Consider the following 16,956-nt stretch of genomic DNA (forward strand, 5'->3'; position numbering starts at 1 on the left):
CAGCAGAAAGTTGGAAATCTGTGTATTTTTGTTTCTTTTAAAGAAAACTAACCAATAATAGTAACAGGGCAGGAATATCTGAAAGCAAAGCATCTATTTCTGACAAATTTTGGAATTAGACACAAAGAAATTAAGTAGTTTTCTGATGATATTTTTCAATTTTAGGCTCAGATTTGGTGAATTTTCCCAACAAAACCACATGTGTTCTGATAAATGATGTAAATTTGTTTTTTTGTTGTTTTTTTCAGAGTAAACAATGTATTTTGGGTGATTTTTTTTTAATTAGACGTGGAAATAAGTGATTTTTAGAAATCTGAATTTTAAGACTAGAATTGGTTCATTTCCCCAAAAGAACGTCAGAAACTTAAAAATTTGACAACTCTGGCTGTTAAATAGAGATATTTGGTGGTTTTTATGAAAGAAAAATGGTCAAATTAATGTATTCTTGGTGCATTTTTAATGAGATTTGATGAATTTCCCCCATTTTAAGCTCAGATGGTTCATTTAAGGAGCTCATGAACCATTAGAAAGGTAAAAAGTCCAAAGATTCTTTCTGATTCTACAGTTTCTAGGTGATAAATGCTGTATTCTTGGTGATTTTTGGGGTTCAGAGGGTTAAATAGTTCCTCCTGCTGTTGATCTACCTCCCTCAGATCTTTAGTCTAACTCTTCCTGTTTTATTTTCCTGTTGGTGCTTCTTCTTCACAGCCACTTGTTGAGCACCGCCAGCGCCGTGTTGAAGGTGTTCTGTCCTCGTTGGGTTCCTCGGTGGGCCAGCAGCAGAGATCCGGCCTCGGCCCGATGTCCGGCCTCCACCAGCCGGGCCGCCGCCTCGTCCACGTCCCAGCCGCCGTCCTGCTGATGCTGCAGCAGGTGGAGGCTGATCCGAGGATACAGCGGCGACGACACGCAGCCCACCAGCAGACCGGCGTCCAGCAGCAGCGACAGCAGCTCGGCGTCGCATCGGGACGCCGAATCCTGACGGAAACACGGCGGGAAGAAGAATTAAAACCACATGATGAGGGAAAAAACTCAGACCAGTCGAGAAAACCAACAAAACTCTGCCAGGAAACCAGAAAACATCACGAAATATGGATTTTACCAAACAAGAAGTAACAGGAGGGAGCTCATCTCAGTACAATGTCATCTAAAGACCAAATAAATCCAAATTTAACCAGCCCTCAGTCAAGAAATGGAGTCAATTTGGTGTTTTTCAAAAAGAAAACTTGTCTTTCCAACCTGCTGGTGGTTTTAGTTGTTTTAAGAGTTAAAGGAGTCAAAAATAAAATGATTTATTCCCATTTCAAGCCCAGATTTGACTATCTCCTCATGAAAATATACATTCACGGTAAATCAGAAGCTGAAAATCTTAGTTTCTTGTTCTGAAAAATGGACTGATTTTGATGTTATCTTTTAAAAGAAACGAACAAAAACCCTCAGAAATCCAACAGACACTCCCAGAAACCCAACATAAACCCTCAGAAACCAAGAAAAAAAACAACAAAAATTCAAATAAACCAATAAAAAAACAACAAAAACACAACAGAAACCGGAAAAAAAAACAACAGAAACCAGCAAAAACCATCTGAAACCCCACATAAACCCTCAGAAACCAACAAAAAACAATTGAAAAGCAACAAAACTCAACAGAAAATCAACAGACATCCCAAAGAGCAGCAAATCTCCAACAGAAACTAACAAAAACCAACAGAAATCTAAAGAAAGCAAAAGAAAACCAAACAAAACTCAAATAAATCTATAGAAACCTACAGAAATCAACAGAATCCAATAGAAACCAAGAAAAAACAACAGAAACCCAACAAAAACCAAGAGAAACCCACAAAAAACAGCAAAAACTCTCAGAAAAACCAACAAAAATCAACTGAAAACCAACAACACCCAAAACAAAATCAACAGAAACCCACAAAAACCAGCAAACCCCCAACAGAACAAAAACCAACAGAAATCCAAAAAACCAAAAGAAAACCAAAGAAAACCCAAATAAATCTATAGAAACTTACAGAAACCCAAGAGACACCAAGAAAAAAACAACAGAAACCCACAAAAAACTGCAAAAATTCTCAGAAAAAACAACTAAAAAATCAACAAAATCCAACAGAAAATCAACAGAAACCCCCAAAAGCAGCAAAACCCCCAAGAGAAACTCAAAGAAACCAACAGAAACCATCAGACCAACTTCAAACCAGAAGAAACCAATAGAAAACCTTCAAACTAACAGAAACCCAATCAAACAGAAACCGATAGAAACCATCCTCTAGTTTCCAGAAACTGCTGTGATCCATAAACACTCTTTAATGTGATCTTTTAATCCACCTCAGTCCATCAATAAATCAAGTCTACATTTAAAGTGTGGAGTTGTGAGTCAATGCTGAGTCAGTCCTGTTTTATTCCACAGCTCACAGTTGCTGCTGCTCGCTTCTTTCTGGTATTTTTGGATCAGATCAATTATAAATGTGGACCTCATGTCGAAGCTGAGCAGAGCTGGATGAGTTTTATTCTCTTCATCTGAAAAAGTCTCACATCTCTGAGCTTCTTCTCTCCTCCAAGGACATTTTCACCTCAAAGAACACCTTCAGAAACAATCACTGTTATTTTACAGACTGTCCACGTTTTGTTGAATTACACACAATGATGCCAAATAAAAGCCTTAATCTGCACGTTAACCATTCAGAAAAAGGTCAAAACTGCAGAGAAGTGGAATATTCTGGAATGTTTGAGTCACCTGATCTTAACCCAGCTGAGGATTTCACCTGTTAAAGACTGAACTCCAGGAACTAACAGCAGCTGAAATGGCTGCAGTAAAGTCCTGGCAGAGCGTTAAAAAGAGGAAACCCAACATCTGGAGACGTCCACGAGTTCAAGACTGCAGCCAGAGTTTTCAACCCAGGATTAGAAATCAACATTTGATTTGTCCAGTTACTTTAGAGCTCCTGAAATGGAGGGATTGTGTTTAGAAAATGTTTCAGTTCCTCACATTTTTATGGAATCTTGTAGTTCAACCCTCTGAATTAAAGCTGCAAGTATCTATCTATCTATCCATCATCTATCTATCTATCTATCTATCTATCTATCTATCTATCTATCTATCTATCTATCTATCTATCTATCTATCATCTATCTATCTATCTATCTATCTATCTATCTATCTATCTATCTATCTATCTATCCATCATCTATCTATCTATCTATCTATCTATCTATCTATCTATCTATCTATCTATCCATCATCTATCTATCTATCTATCTATTATCTATCTATCTATCTATCTATCCATCATCTATCTATCTATCTATCTATCCATCATCTATCTATCTATCTATCTATCCATCATCTATCTATCTATCTATCTATCTATCTATCTATCTATCTATCTATCCATCATCTATCTATCTATCTATCTATCCATCATCTATCTATCTATCTATCTATCCATCATCTATCTATCTATCTATCTATCTATCTATCTATCTATCTATCTATCTATCTATCTATCTATCTATCTATCCATCATCTATCTATCTATCTATCTATCTATCTATCTATCTATCTATCTATCTATCTATCTATCTATCTATCTATCTATCATCTATCTATCTATCTATCTATCATCTATCTATCTATCTATCTATCCATCCATCCATCCATCCATCCATCCATCCATCCATCCATCATTTCTCTATCTATCTATCTATCCATCCATCCATCCATCATTTATCTATCATCCATCCATCCATCCATCCATCCATCCATCCATCCATCCATCCATCCATCCAAAACCTACAGAATCCAACAAAAACCAACAGAAACCAATGGAATAAAAAAACAAAAACAACAAAAACCAACAGAATCTAACAAAAACAACAAAAACCAACAGAAACCAACATAAATCAACAGAATCCAACATTATATTTAACATATTTTCTCTACCACTGTGTCTGCAAGGTTTTTACTAAAGAAAAGCTGCTATTTTTCACATTTCTCTTTCCTGTACTCTGATGAAGACTCACTTCGTCTCAGCAGATTTCTGAATCATCTCAGCGTCTCTAACGACGACTGGAATCATAAAACCGGTTTTCCTCGGAGAGAATCTGAATGTAAAAGTCTACAAGTTGACGGATAAAGAGTCGACGTCTGGATAATAATTTCATTAAAGTTTCCTCTGAGAGAAGAAGAAGAAGAAGATGGAGGTCAGACGGAGGAAAGAAAAGCGTCAGAGAGTAAAGATGAAACTCAGATCTCCTCCAACATCCATATTTCACTGCGACTGTTCAGAACCAGCAGCAGAACTTCAAACCTCCTGAAGTCCCACCAGAGGCCTGAAGATCTGCAGCTCCTGACCTACTTCACAGCTCCCAGTCCTGAAGACGACTCAGCAAACCACAGAAGAAGAAGAAGAACGTGATCAGACGGCTTATTAGGAACCAAAAGTGGAGAACAGTCGGTTAATTTCAGGGATTTACTGAGAATCTGTGAAAAAAGCAAACTGACTGAGGGTTTTTAAAGTCACACAAGAAACCAAATGTTCCACCAGATCCTATAAAAACATCTGAACGTTCAACTTTTACATTTAGATTTAACAGATATTTTTAACAGTTTTCAACCCTAGTTTCAAGGCTTTTTCCCATTTTGTTAAATATACAATGGATACAAATCACAAAAAAACAAGTGTTTTGCACAAATTGTGGGTCATATTGGAGAAATTTTGGACAAATTCTGAGTCATTTCTGACATTTTTTTGGTCATTTAATAGAAAATCTGAGACATTTTGTCAAAATGTTGGATTCTTTTGGAAATTTTTTTGGGTTTGTGTCAATTTGGACAATTTATGAAACACTTTGAAGAAATTCTGGACAGGTTTTGAGTCATTCTGGACATTTTTTTGGTCATTGTGGACAGGTTTGTGTCAAGTTGGACAATTTATGAGTCACTTTGCACAAATTCTGAGACATACTGTAGAAATTTTGAGTCATTTCAGAATTTTTTTGCTCATTTTGTCGAAATTTCGAGCCATTATATAGAAAAGTTTTGTCATTTTGGACAAAATTTGAGGCATTTTCTAGAGGTTTTGAGTCATTCTGTTGAAATTTTGAGTTATTTTGAAAAGTGTTTTGGTCACTGTGGACAGGTTTGTGTCAATTTGGACAATTTATGAAACATTTTGAAGAAATTCTGGACAAGCTTTGAGTCATTTTGGACGTTTTTTGGTCTTTTTGTTGTATTTTTGTGACTCCTTTCAGCATTTCTACATCTACCAGTGTTTTTTTTAAAATCTCTGTTTGCATTAAATTAACATCTGTTTGGATTGTCTAAACTCCATAAAATACATATAAAGACCAAAAATTCACCTTTCCTGTAAAACCAATCATCAGTTTGTGTGTCTTTGCAGTTATTTTCTGTCCATTTGAGTGGGTTTTGCATCTATTTGAGTCAGTTTTAATCAATTTTTGGTCATTTTGCAACAGTTTTTAAAAATGTTTTTGGTCATTTTGTTCATTTTTTTGTAGTTTTCACCTTTTTGATGTGTTTTAGTTGAAATTTTGAGCCATTTTGTAGAAATTTCGGACGAGTTTTGAGTTATTTTGGACATTTTTTGGTCTTTTTGTTGTATTTTTTGTGCCTCCTTTCAGCATTTCTACATTTAGCAGTGCTTTTTATCACTGTTTGTGTTAAACTATCATCTGGTTGGGTTTATGTTGCATCTATGTGAGTTTAATGTATTTTGAGTTGACCTCTATTGAAATTAACCAACAAGCGACACTGAGTTGAAGATTTAGTCGTTCCTCTGCAAACAGTTGATTTTTAATTGGTGGAATAAAGACGAGTTTTAATCTCTATTATTGTAACATTCAGTGAGTTTGGTTTTAATGAGACAGATTTCATGTGTTTGTATCAGAGGCAGAAATTCTCTTTTTCTGCATTGTGGAGCTGGTCCTCGTGCACAGCGACGTGCACGCCCCTCACAGGCGATTACAGTCTGATTTACAGTCGCAGGGATTGACAGGCGAGCTGGAAATAGACATGAGAGACGGAGGGATGGAGGAGAATCCTGATATCAGAGCTGAGAACTTCACCAGTTTTACAAGCTCTGGTTTTAAAGATCGCAGCTCGGAGCGAAACGACAACAACCATCACATCACATCTTCATAATGTCTGAATCTTTCATAAGAGTCCATTAAATATGCAGCCACAAGACAAAAGACACAGAAAAGTACTGGAAAAAAGAGACGAAGAGCAACAAAAAGGCGACAAACACACAGACAATAGCCAGAAAAAGATTTTAAAAAGACACGAAATAACTCGAAACAAACATAGAGAACCAGAAAACAGCAGCAAAGACACAAAAAACTGACAAGAAAAAGATGTAAATGTACAGACAGAAACAAACACAAACAGAAGCAGATCAACACAAGAACAACAATAACCAATAAAAAGCGACGCACAATCAGCAAAAACACAAAACGACCAGAAACAGCCTGAAAATGACACAGTGTCAGAAAATGAACCCAAACAGACGTAAAACCAATAAAAACAGAGATAGAACCACAGCAGACAGACACAAAATGACTCGAAACAAACACCAACAACTCGATAAAATACATCTTAACACTGTTGAATATGTCTTAAATGTGTCTGAACACAAAGAAATGTTTCTAAAATACATTTAAACACTATGAAATAAAAAAATGAGCGATTTTATTGAAATTTTACAATTTTGGACACATTTTGTGTCATTTTGGACAATTTATGAGTCATTGTAGAAGTTTTGTGGTCATTCTGCAGAACATTTGAGCTATTTTGGAGAAGTTTTGCAATCTTGGAGAAACATTGGTTATTAATTATGGAAATTTTGTGGTCATTTTGTACAAATTATTAATATTTTTTTAAAAAAATTGAGCTATTTTGTGTCAATTTGGATAATCTGTGAGTCGTTGTGGACATTTTTGGTCATTTTGTAGAAAATTTGAGTAATTTTGTTGAAATTTTGGATACATTTTTAACATTTTAGATATTTTTTGTCCTTTTGGACTTTTTTTGGTCATTTTGGACAAATTTTGAACTAATTTGTTGATATTTTGAAAGATTTTATAGAAATTTTACAATTTTGGACAAGTTTTGAGTCATTGTTAAAAGAATGGATCATTTTGGACAAATGTTGAGCATTTTGGACAATTTTTTGTTCTTTTGGAATTTTTTGGTCATTGTGGAGAGGTTTGTGTCAATTTGGACAATTCTGAGTCATTTTGTAGAAATTTTGAGTTATTTTGGGCAAATTTTGAGCATTTTGAACAAATTTGTTGTCTTTCCTTGTGTCAATTTGGACAAATTTTGGACAATGTATGAGTCATTGTGGAAATTTTAGTACAAACTTTTGACAAATTTTGAGTATTCTGGACATTTTTTTGTCCTTCTTTTTGGACAGGTTTCTGTCAATTTGGACAATTTATGAACCATTTTGTTGAAATTTTGAACCATTTTGTTGAAATTATTAGTAATTTTTTCACTTCCTTGTTTTCTTTCACCGCGACTGAGATCTTAATTGGAATCACTGCCTGGATGCTGATCTTTAATTCATGGAGGTCCTTCTTTCATCATTTCAATCATAACACTGAATCCATCCTTCCTTCTATCCTCCATCCCTCCATTCTCCATCCTTCCATCCTCCATCCATCTATCCTCCATCCTTCCATCCTCCATCCATCTATCCTCCATCCTTCCATCCTCCATCCATCTATCCTCCATCCTTCCATCCTCCATCCTTCCATCCTCCATCCATCTATCCTCCATCCTTCCATCCTCCATCATCTATCCTCCATCCTTCCATCCTCCATCCATCTATCCTCCATCCTTCCATCCTCCATCCATCTATCCTCCATCCTTCCATCCTCCATCCATCTATCCTCCATCCTCCATCCTTCCATTCTCCATCCTTCTATCCTCCATCCTTCCATCCTTCTATCCTCCATCCTTCCATCCTTCTCTCTTCCATCAGTTCTTTCCTTCCAGCCAGGCGTTATCTAACAGAAGGAGCTTCAGAGCAGAAACCTGGATAAAAGTGTTCAGTGAATCAGTGGAGCAGAGATGAATGAATCCAACAGAGCAGAGAATCAGAAAACGAGCTCCTTAAATGAGTGATTAGACGGAGAACCAGAGGAGCTTCAGGAGGATCTGTTTCACCCAAACATGTTCAGATTAGCAGCTTCACGGAGGATTTACTGGTTACTTATCAAACATAGCTGAGTTCTGTGAAATATTTAGTTGAGTTTAGAGAATTTCATGTCAATTTTAGTATTTTCAACCTCAAAAAACACCTGAGAGTCTATTTTACGGTTTGAATACCTGCAGAAATAAAAACTCCTTCAGAAATAAAACTCCTTCAGCCATCAAACCTGATGTTTCACCAAAATCATTTCAAACTGGTTCCTGATTTTCTGCTATTTTGGGTTCAAATCTGTCATGGAATGTCTTTAAACTGGTCCAGAATCAGTTCAGTTTCTAAAAAATACTAAAATTTGCCCCAAATATCATCAAGATCTGTCTAAAATTATTTAAAACTCATCGATACTAATTTAAAATAAGTTAAAAATGACTCAAAATGACAAAAAACCTCGTCAGGTTTGAAGCTTTGCATCTTTGTAACTTTGTAGCTGTGGATTTGTAGCTGTAGCTTTGTAGCTGTGGATTTGCAGCTGTAGCTTTGTAGCTGCAGCTTTGCAGCTGTAGCTTTGCAGCTGTGGATTTGTAGATGTAGCTTTGTAGCTGTGGATTTGTAGCTGCAGCTTTGCAGCTGTAGCTTTGTAGCTGTGGATTTGTAGCTGTAGCTCTGTAGCTGTAGCTTTGCAGCTATAGCTTTGTAGCAGTTTTGTAGAAATTTTTAGCCATTTTGAACAAACTACTGGTAATTGTTGAAAAATGGGACCAAATATTGGCCAAATATTTCATAATTCTGGAGAATTTTGTCTCATTTTGCATTATTTTCTCAAACTTTGGTCAAATGTTGAACCATTCTGGACATTTTTTTGGATGAATCTGTTTGTTTTCTTCAACATTAATGTGGTTGTTTTGAGACAGTTTGCACATTTTTTGGTCATTTTGTTGAAGTTCTGGACATTTTTTTGGTCGTTGTTGGCAGGTTTGTGTCAATTCGGACAATTTGAGTCATTTTGTACAAATTTTGAGTCATTTTGAACATTTTGTAGAAATTTTGGTTATTTTGTAGAAATTTTGAGCCATGTTGTGTAAATTTTCAACTATTTTATAGAATTTTTGAGTCGTTTTGCACAAATTTTGAGTCAACGTGAATTCATTGATGCCTTGGTTTGTCTACATCCCAAAGATCTCCGGTTTTCTGTCACTGAAGAGGAAAATATTCACATTTATGAAGCTGAACAGACAGAATTTGGACTCATTATTAGATGATCAGAATAGTGTTTCATCGCTGCTGCTACATCCTTAGACCCTGTTTTTTACCCTGGAACTCTTTTGTTTTGGCAGCACAGTTTCTATCAGAGCTTTGTCTCCTTCAGCTCCTCCAAACCTCTCCACTGTATTTTCCTGCATCCTCCTGGTCTTCTAAACCACCTCTACTGCCTCTTTACCCTCCAGACCAGAGCTTTCCTCTATTTACCCAGCAGACAGAAAACCCCAGGCACAAATAAATGACTTTTCCTCATTTGCTTCTCGTGTCCGGTGGTTTTTCTGTAATGCCATTTTAATTAAAAACTGATCTGCAGAATTAATCTTTGTTGTGTTTTTTCCAAATCCTAATCTCAGGGGCATCTCCTGTAGGAGAAATACAAACTAAAACAAGATGTTGATGGTGAGAAAACAAGGTAATGTGTGATTTCAGAGCTGCCAATCACCGACATGTGCTTCTAATGTCATTAACGGAGAGCTGATAAACGGATGAAACCTCCTCCGGCTTGTTATTGCTGCAGTAAATGAAGAGAACCTGCAGCAGAAACAAACTCAACGGTGAACCTGCAGTTAATTAACAGTTAGCTTCCTCCGTGGACGCACTGAACTTCAGACTGACCAAGCTGAACTTAAATCAATTATTTCTCATTCTCCAGAGATTCTGATCTTCTAACGGCGACTGAGAGGAGCCCTGGAGGTCACAGAAAGAGTGTTCAGCTCTTCTATCAGCCTGGATTTGGTTATTTAAAAACAGAAGAGGATCAGTGGGAGGTATAAATTAACCGTCCAAACCCCGTAACCCCCTGGCAGATCTGAAAAGTAACGTATACTTTAAAAAAAAACACTAAACTGACGGCAGCTCCTGTCTATGGAGCACCTTACAGCTCACAGAGCAAATGAGAATCATGAGGTGGAAGGAAGTGCCTGAAGAGCTCAGAGACAGAACTGTGGCGAGGCACTGATCTGATCGAGGTTAAAAAAAAACTATTTCTGTTGCATTTAAGGTTCCTGAGAGCCCAGCCGCCTCCATGATCCCTAAACGGAAGACGTTTGGGACGACCAGAACTCTTCCTAGAGCCTTAGTGAGACAGGTAAAGAAGAACCCAAAGATCCCAGTGGCTGAGCTCCAGAGATGCAGTGAGGAGATGGGAGGAAGTTCTAGAAAGTCAACCATCATTGTAGTCCTTTATGGCAGAGTGGCCCGATGGAAGCATCTCCTCAATGCAAGACACACGAATACTAAAAAACACAGGAAGGACTCCAAGATTCTCTGGTCTGATGAGACATAGATAGAACTTTGTGGTCTTAATTCTAAGCGGTATGTGTGGAAACAACCTGGTTCTGCTCATCACCTGCTCAATACAACCCCAACAGTGAAGAATGGTGGTGGCAATAATAAATAGTTAGCTAAAAGTCATAAATAGTTAGCTAAACAACCAAACAGTTCACTAAAAGTCATAAATAGTTAGCTAAGCAACCAAACACTTGGCTAAAAGTCATAAATAATTAGCTAAACAGCCAAGTAGTTGGCTAATAGTAATAAATAGTTAGCTAAACTAGGAGACAGTTGGCTAATAGTAATAAGCTGCATGTAACAAATAGTGAGCTAAACATAACAAACGGTAGGTCAAAATGTTAGCTAATAGTAATAGATAATTGACTATATAATGAATAGATAGCTAAATGTGATAAATAGTTGGGTAATAGTCATAAATAGTTAGCTAAACGTGATAAATAGTTGGCTAATAGTAATAAACAGACACCTGAACATAATAGTTAGCTAAAAGTAACAAACAGTTGGCTAATATATATATATATATATATATATATATATGTATATATATAGATGTGCGTACAAGTTCCTTTCTGTAAAATCCATGTCTTTTGTTTGTATTATTTGGGTAAAAGTTTCCTTTAAACCAGCAAACATTTCCTTGGCCAGCGGTGTGTTTTCAGCTGCATTAGATGTGAGATGACTCCTGATGGGATCTGCAGATGAACATGTTCCTGTTCCTTCATTTCTCCTGCCTCCTTCCATTCCTCCTCTTCTGATTTATCTTCCCAGCTGCTCTCCACTTCAGTCTCCTTTAAACTTTTCATCCGTTCTTTGTAATTTCCTTCCCGTTTGGTCTGATTCTGTTCTGGCTGCTATAGGAGCAGGTGAAGCCTCCTTTAATAGATTCTGCTGTCTCCTAATAGTGAGGCTGGTTCTTATCTGATGCAGCAACAAAGCGAAGGTCTTCAGGGTCTAGAGCGCCACTTTGTGACAAACGTTTATCAGATGGAGGAACCGGCGTCGGCCCACACAGACGATTACAAACCGGAGGACGGCAGCGAGAGAATCTGAATGCCCAGATTATTTTTCAGAGAACTTCATTTCAACTTATCTCACAGTGGCAGAGAGGATTTAAGATGTTCATGTTGGAGAAGAAAGAAGACTTCTCACAGTCTGTATACTGAATATAGAGTCTGAATGTAGAGGTAGACACATAGAACATAAACACAAAGGCTGGATCTACATGCAATAAAATACACTGACAGTAAAATATATGTAATTTATTGTTTTTGAGACATCATTGTTGCTATTTCTGAGCTCCACAGTGACGTTTCCATTGCTAGCACTGCTGCTAACAACCTTCTCAGCTGGTCTCAGTCGCTCTTTATGTATTTGAATTTTGAAAATACATTAATTTTGTCGCCAAATGTTGTCCGATATTAAGTTCCATAAACTGGACACAGGCTAAACTCCTCACATCATGAATATGTAAATACTGACAGCGATTTACAGATCTTCTTTAAGCGACTAGCATGCAACGGGCACCATGACAAAGACTCATGTGGTCGTTAATGACCTCCAACCAGAGATTTCATGATCATGTTATTGATTATTAAATCAACAACATGATTATAACAACATAATCATGTTGTTGATCTGATCCAGGGTCAGCTACAGGTTCTAACTAACTGGACTCATGTTGTTAATCTGATCTAGGGTCAGCTACAGGTTCTAACTAACTGGACTCATGTTGTTGATCTGATCCAGGGTCAGCTACAGGTTCTAACTAACTGGACTCATGTTGTTGATCTGATCCAGGGTCAGCTACAGGTTCTAACTAACTGGACTCATGTTGTTGATCTGATCCAGGGTCAGCTACAGGTTCTAACTAACTGGACTCATGTTGTTGATCTGATCCAGGGTCAGCTACAGGTTCTAACTAACTGGACTCATGTTGTTGATCTGATCCACGGTCAGCTACAGGTTCTAACTAACTGGACTCATGTTGTTGATCTGATCCAGGGTCAGCTACAGGTTCTAACTAACTGGACTCATGTTGTTAATCTGATCTAGGGTCAGCTACAGGTTCTAACTAACTGGACTCATGTTGTTGATCTGATCCAGGGTCAGCTACAGGTTCTAACTAACTGGACTCATGTTGTTGATCTGATCCAGGGTCAGCTACAGGTTCTAACTAACTGGACTCATGTTGTTGATCTGATCCACGGTCAGCTACAGGTTCTAACTAACTGGACTCATGTTGTTGATCTGATCCAGGGTCAGCTACAGGTTCTAACTAACTGGACTCATGTTGTTGATCTGATCCAGGGTCAGCTACAGGTTCTAACTTACTGGACTCATGTTGTTAATCTGATCCAGGGTCAGCTACAGGTTGTAACTTACTGGACTCATGTTGTTGATCTGATCCACGGTCAGCTACAGGTTCTAACTAACTGGACTCATGTTGTTGATCTGATCCACGGTCAGCTACAGGTTCTAACTAACTGGACTCATGTTGTTGATCTGATCCAGGGTCAGCTACAGGTTCTAACTAACTGGACTCATGTTGTTGATCTGATCCAGGGTCAGCTACAGGTTCTAACTTACTGGACTCATGTTGTTGATCTGATCCAGGGTCAGCTACAGGTTCTAACTTACTGGACTCATGTTGTTGATCTGATCCAGGGTCAGCTACAGGTTGTAACTTACTGGACTCATGTTGTTGATCTGATCCACGGTCAGCTACAGGTTCTAACTAACTGGACTCATGTTGTTGATCTGATCCACGGTCAGCTACAGGTTCTAACTAACTGGACTCATGTTGTTGATCTGATCCAGGGTCAGCTACAGGTTCTAACTAACTGGACTCATGTTGTTGATCTGATCCAGGGTCAGCTACAGGTTCTAACTTACTGGACTCATGTTGTTGATCTGATCCAGGGTCAGCTACAGGTTCTAACTAACTGGACTCATGTTGTTGATCTGATCCAGGGTCAGCTACAGGTTCTAACTTACTGGACTCATGTTGTTGATCTGATCCAGGGTCAGCTACAGGTTCTAACTTACTGGACTCATGTTGTTGATCTGATCCAGGGTCAGCTACAGGTTCTAACTAACTGGACTCATGTTGTTGATCTGATCTAGGGTCAGCTACAGGTTCTAACTTACTGGACTCATGTTGTTAATCTGATCCAGGGTCAGCTACAGGTTCTAACTAACTGGACTCATGTTGTTAATCTGATCCAGGGTCAGCTACAGGTTCTAACTAACTGGACTCATGTTGTTAATCTGATCCAGGGTCAGCTACAGGTTCTAACTAACTGGACTCATGTTGTTGATCTGATCCAGGGTCAGCTACAGGTTCTAACTTACTGGACTCATGTTGTTAATCTGATCCAGGGTCAGCTACAGGTTCTAACTTACTGGACTCATGTTGTTGATCTGATCCAGGGTCAGCTACAGGTTCTAACTAACTGGACTCATGTTGTTGATCTGATCCAGGGTCAGCTACAGGTTCTAACTAACTGGACTCATGTTGTTAATCTGATCCAGGGTCAGCTACAGGTTCTAACTAACTGGACTCATGTTGTTGATCTGATCCAGGGTCAGCTACAGGTTCTAACTAACTGGACTCATGTTGTTAATCTGATCCAGGGTCAGCTACAGGTTCTAACTTACTGGACTCATGTTGTTGATCTGATCCAGGGTCAGCTACAGGTTGTAACTTACTGGACTCATGTTGTTGATCTGATCCAGGGTCAGCTACAGGTTCTAACTAACTGGACTCATGTTGTTAATCTGATCCAGGGTCAGCTACAGGTTCTAACTTACTGGACTCATGTTGTTGATCTGATCCAGGATCAGCTACAGGTTCTAACTAGCTGGACTCATGTTGTTGATCTGATCCAGGGTCAGCTACAGGTTCTAACTTACTGGACTCATGTTGTTAATCTGATCCAGGGTCAGCTACAGGTTCTAACTTACTGGACTCATGTTGTTGATCTGATCCAGTGTCAGCTCCAGCAGCTTCTCATCGCCGCTCTCTGACATGAGCTTCAGGGCAGGAAGTTGAAGTATCGGCTGATTGTGGAGCAGCAGGGAGGAGATGTGGCCGACACACTGAGGAGAGAGGAGGAGACTTAATAGAGGAGAGGATGAATGAATAGAGAAGGGGGGAGGAGAGGATGAACGAATGAAATGAGGAGAGACGAGGGATGAAAGGAGGAGAGGGGAGAGATGGATGGATGCTTGGATGAATGAAAGAGGAGAGAGGTATGGATAGAAGAAAGAAAGAATGACTGGATTGATTAATGAACGAATGAACGAAGGTAAGAATAGATGGATGAATTAATGAATGAAAGAATGAATGAATAAATGAATGTAGTAGAATAGAGTGATAGATTGGATTGATGGATGAAAGAACGTACCAGTGAAAGTTAATGTGTATCGAAATATATATATATATATATATATATCTTTAAATATATATGTATAAATAAATGTGTGTATAGATATTCCGTACATCGCTGTACTGTGTATTTATACATACAATAATTCCGTCTGGCTGACATGTGATACTTTAACACGCTAACGTGTGAATATCTCAGAGCGATCTGAGCTTCACACTGCTGGTTTTAGATTAAAGCTGCTGGAGTCTGAGCGGCTGAATAAACTAGAATCATGTCAGAGCTCAGCGAGGGGTGAAGGATCCAGAGATCAGCTGATGCTAACACGCTAATAGCTGCAGCTGATGCTAACACACTAATGGGGGCTACATGGCTAACAGCTGCTGCTGATGCTAACATGCTAACAGGGGCTACAAGGCTAATGGCTGCGGCTGATGCTAACGGGGGCTAGATGGCTAATGGCTGCAGCTGATGCTAACGGGGGCTACATGGCTAATGGCTGACTGTAAACCAGTATTCATCACTTTTTAACACTCAGAAACTGCAGCTGGTAGAGGATTGGTCCAGACTCCAGTTTAAACCAATCAGAAGCAGGTATTCTTAGTGTTTACCTGAGCAGGTAGCTTGTGCTTGGTGCTGTAGAGGCTCCTCACCATGGCAACCACCTGCTGACCCAGATCCACCTCCGAGTCCCGGCAGCGAATCAGCAGGGCCGAGGTCAGCAGCACCCAGGGGTTCTGGTCCGATGCCGCCCTGCAGGCCAGATGGGGAATTACAAAGAAACGTTCAGGAAACTACGAACAAATTCAAAAAAAACTTTCAGGAAACTACGAACAAATTCAAAAAAAACTTTCAGGAAACTACGAACAAATTCAAAAAAAAGTTCAGGAAACTACGAACAAATTCAAAAAAAAGTTCAGGAAACTACAAACAAATTCAAAAAGACGTTCAGGAAACTACGAAGAAACTAAAAAGAAACGTTCAGGAAGCAGAACCAGAGAGGTGACCAACAATAAATAAACAAACAATATTCAACATGTTAAAAATAAATAAATAAAAAATCGCTGCGGTTTTTACATTCATCTGTCTGCAGGTTGAATCCCAAGTTACGGCAAATTAATGAATAAAATTCACCGAAAAATAGGTCATTTGTCAAACCAGATTCTGTCAAAAACACAAAATTCTACGTTTTTTTGGTGCAAACATGAAGCCATCAATAACTCAGCCGTGACAAAAAGTAAATAAATAAAAAACAATATTCTGCGTGTAAAATTACAGAAATTTTGTTAGAACTGAGATTTCTGTACCTGCATCTTAATGAATAAAACAGCCACATATGAATAATTAATAAAATTCACCAAAAATAATTCATTTACTCAAACAAAATTCTGTTAAAAACAAAAGAAATGTGTTTTTTGGTGCAAATGTGAAGCCATGAGTGACTCATCTGTGACCAACATCCATGGTGTAAAGTCTCTGTATTTGAATTCAGATTTCTGCACCTTAATGAATAATAAATCAGAAGAATAAAAGTGAAGCTGAAGCCGTTCGACCTTCAGAACATCTCGTTATCTGTTAATTAGATCTGAGTTTATGGATGGACCCTGAAGGAACGATTTGTTTTAGTTGATAACTTTTATTACTGAGGTCATAATTAGTGAAAGATGAATTTAAATGTGTTTAAGCTGCAAAAACAAATCTGAACATCACGGTTTTATGTTTTTAGTTGAAGACAAAATGAAAACACGGCAAGAAAAAGAGGTTTTTAAGGAACAAAAGAAGGGTCCAAACTGAGAGCAGCTGCAGCTTCCAGAGTCACAAACGAACTTTTAATCTCC

At 38.2% G+C, this 16,956-nt stretch overlaps 1 protein-coding gene across 1 annotated transcript in view; it reads right to left on the bottom strand.

Moving 5' to 3' along the window:
• Positions 1-25: 25 nt before the first annotated feature.
• nbas (NBAS subunit of NRZ tethering complex) overlaps positions 26-16,956 on the bottom strand; it is a 202,701-nt gene continuing 185,770 nt past the window's right edge. The window contains exons 49-51 of the mRNA XM_055016167.1: positions 15,730-15,871; positions 14,697-14,831; positions 26-978 (exon numbers count right to left, since the gene is read on the bottom strand). Of these exons, the coding sequence (XP_054872142.1) occupies positions 703-978; positions 14,697-14,831; positions 15,730-15,871 (553 nt within the window). The 3' untranslated portion in view covers positions 26-702. The remainder of the gene's footprint in view (positions 979-14,696; positions 14,832-15,729; positions 15,872-16,956) is intronic.

The sequence above is a fragment of the Amphiprion ocellaris genome, chromosome 12 (genome assembly GCF_022539595.1).
Source record: "Amphiprion ocellaris isolate individual 3 ecotype Okinawa chromosome 12, ASM2253959v1, whole genome shotgun sequence".
NCBI lineage: Eukaryota > Metazoa > Chordata > Actinopteri > Pomacentridae > Amphiprion > Amphiprion ocellaris.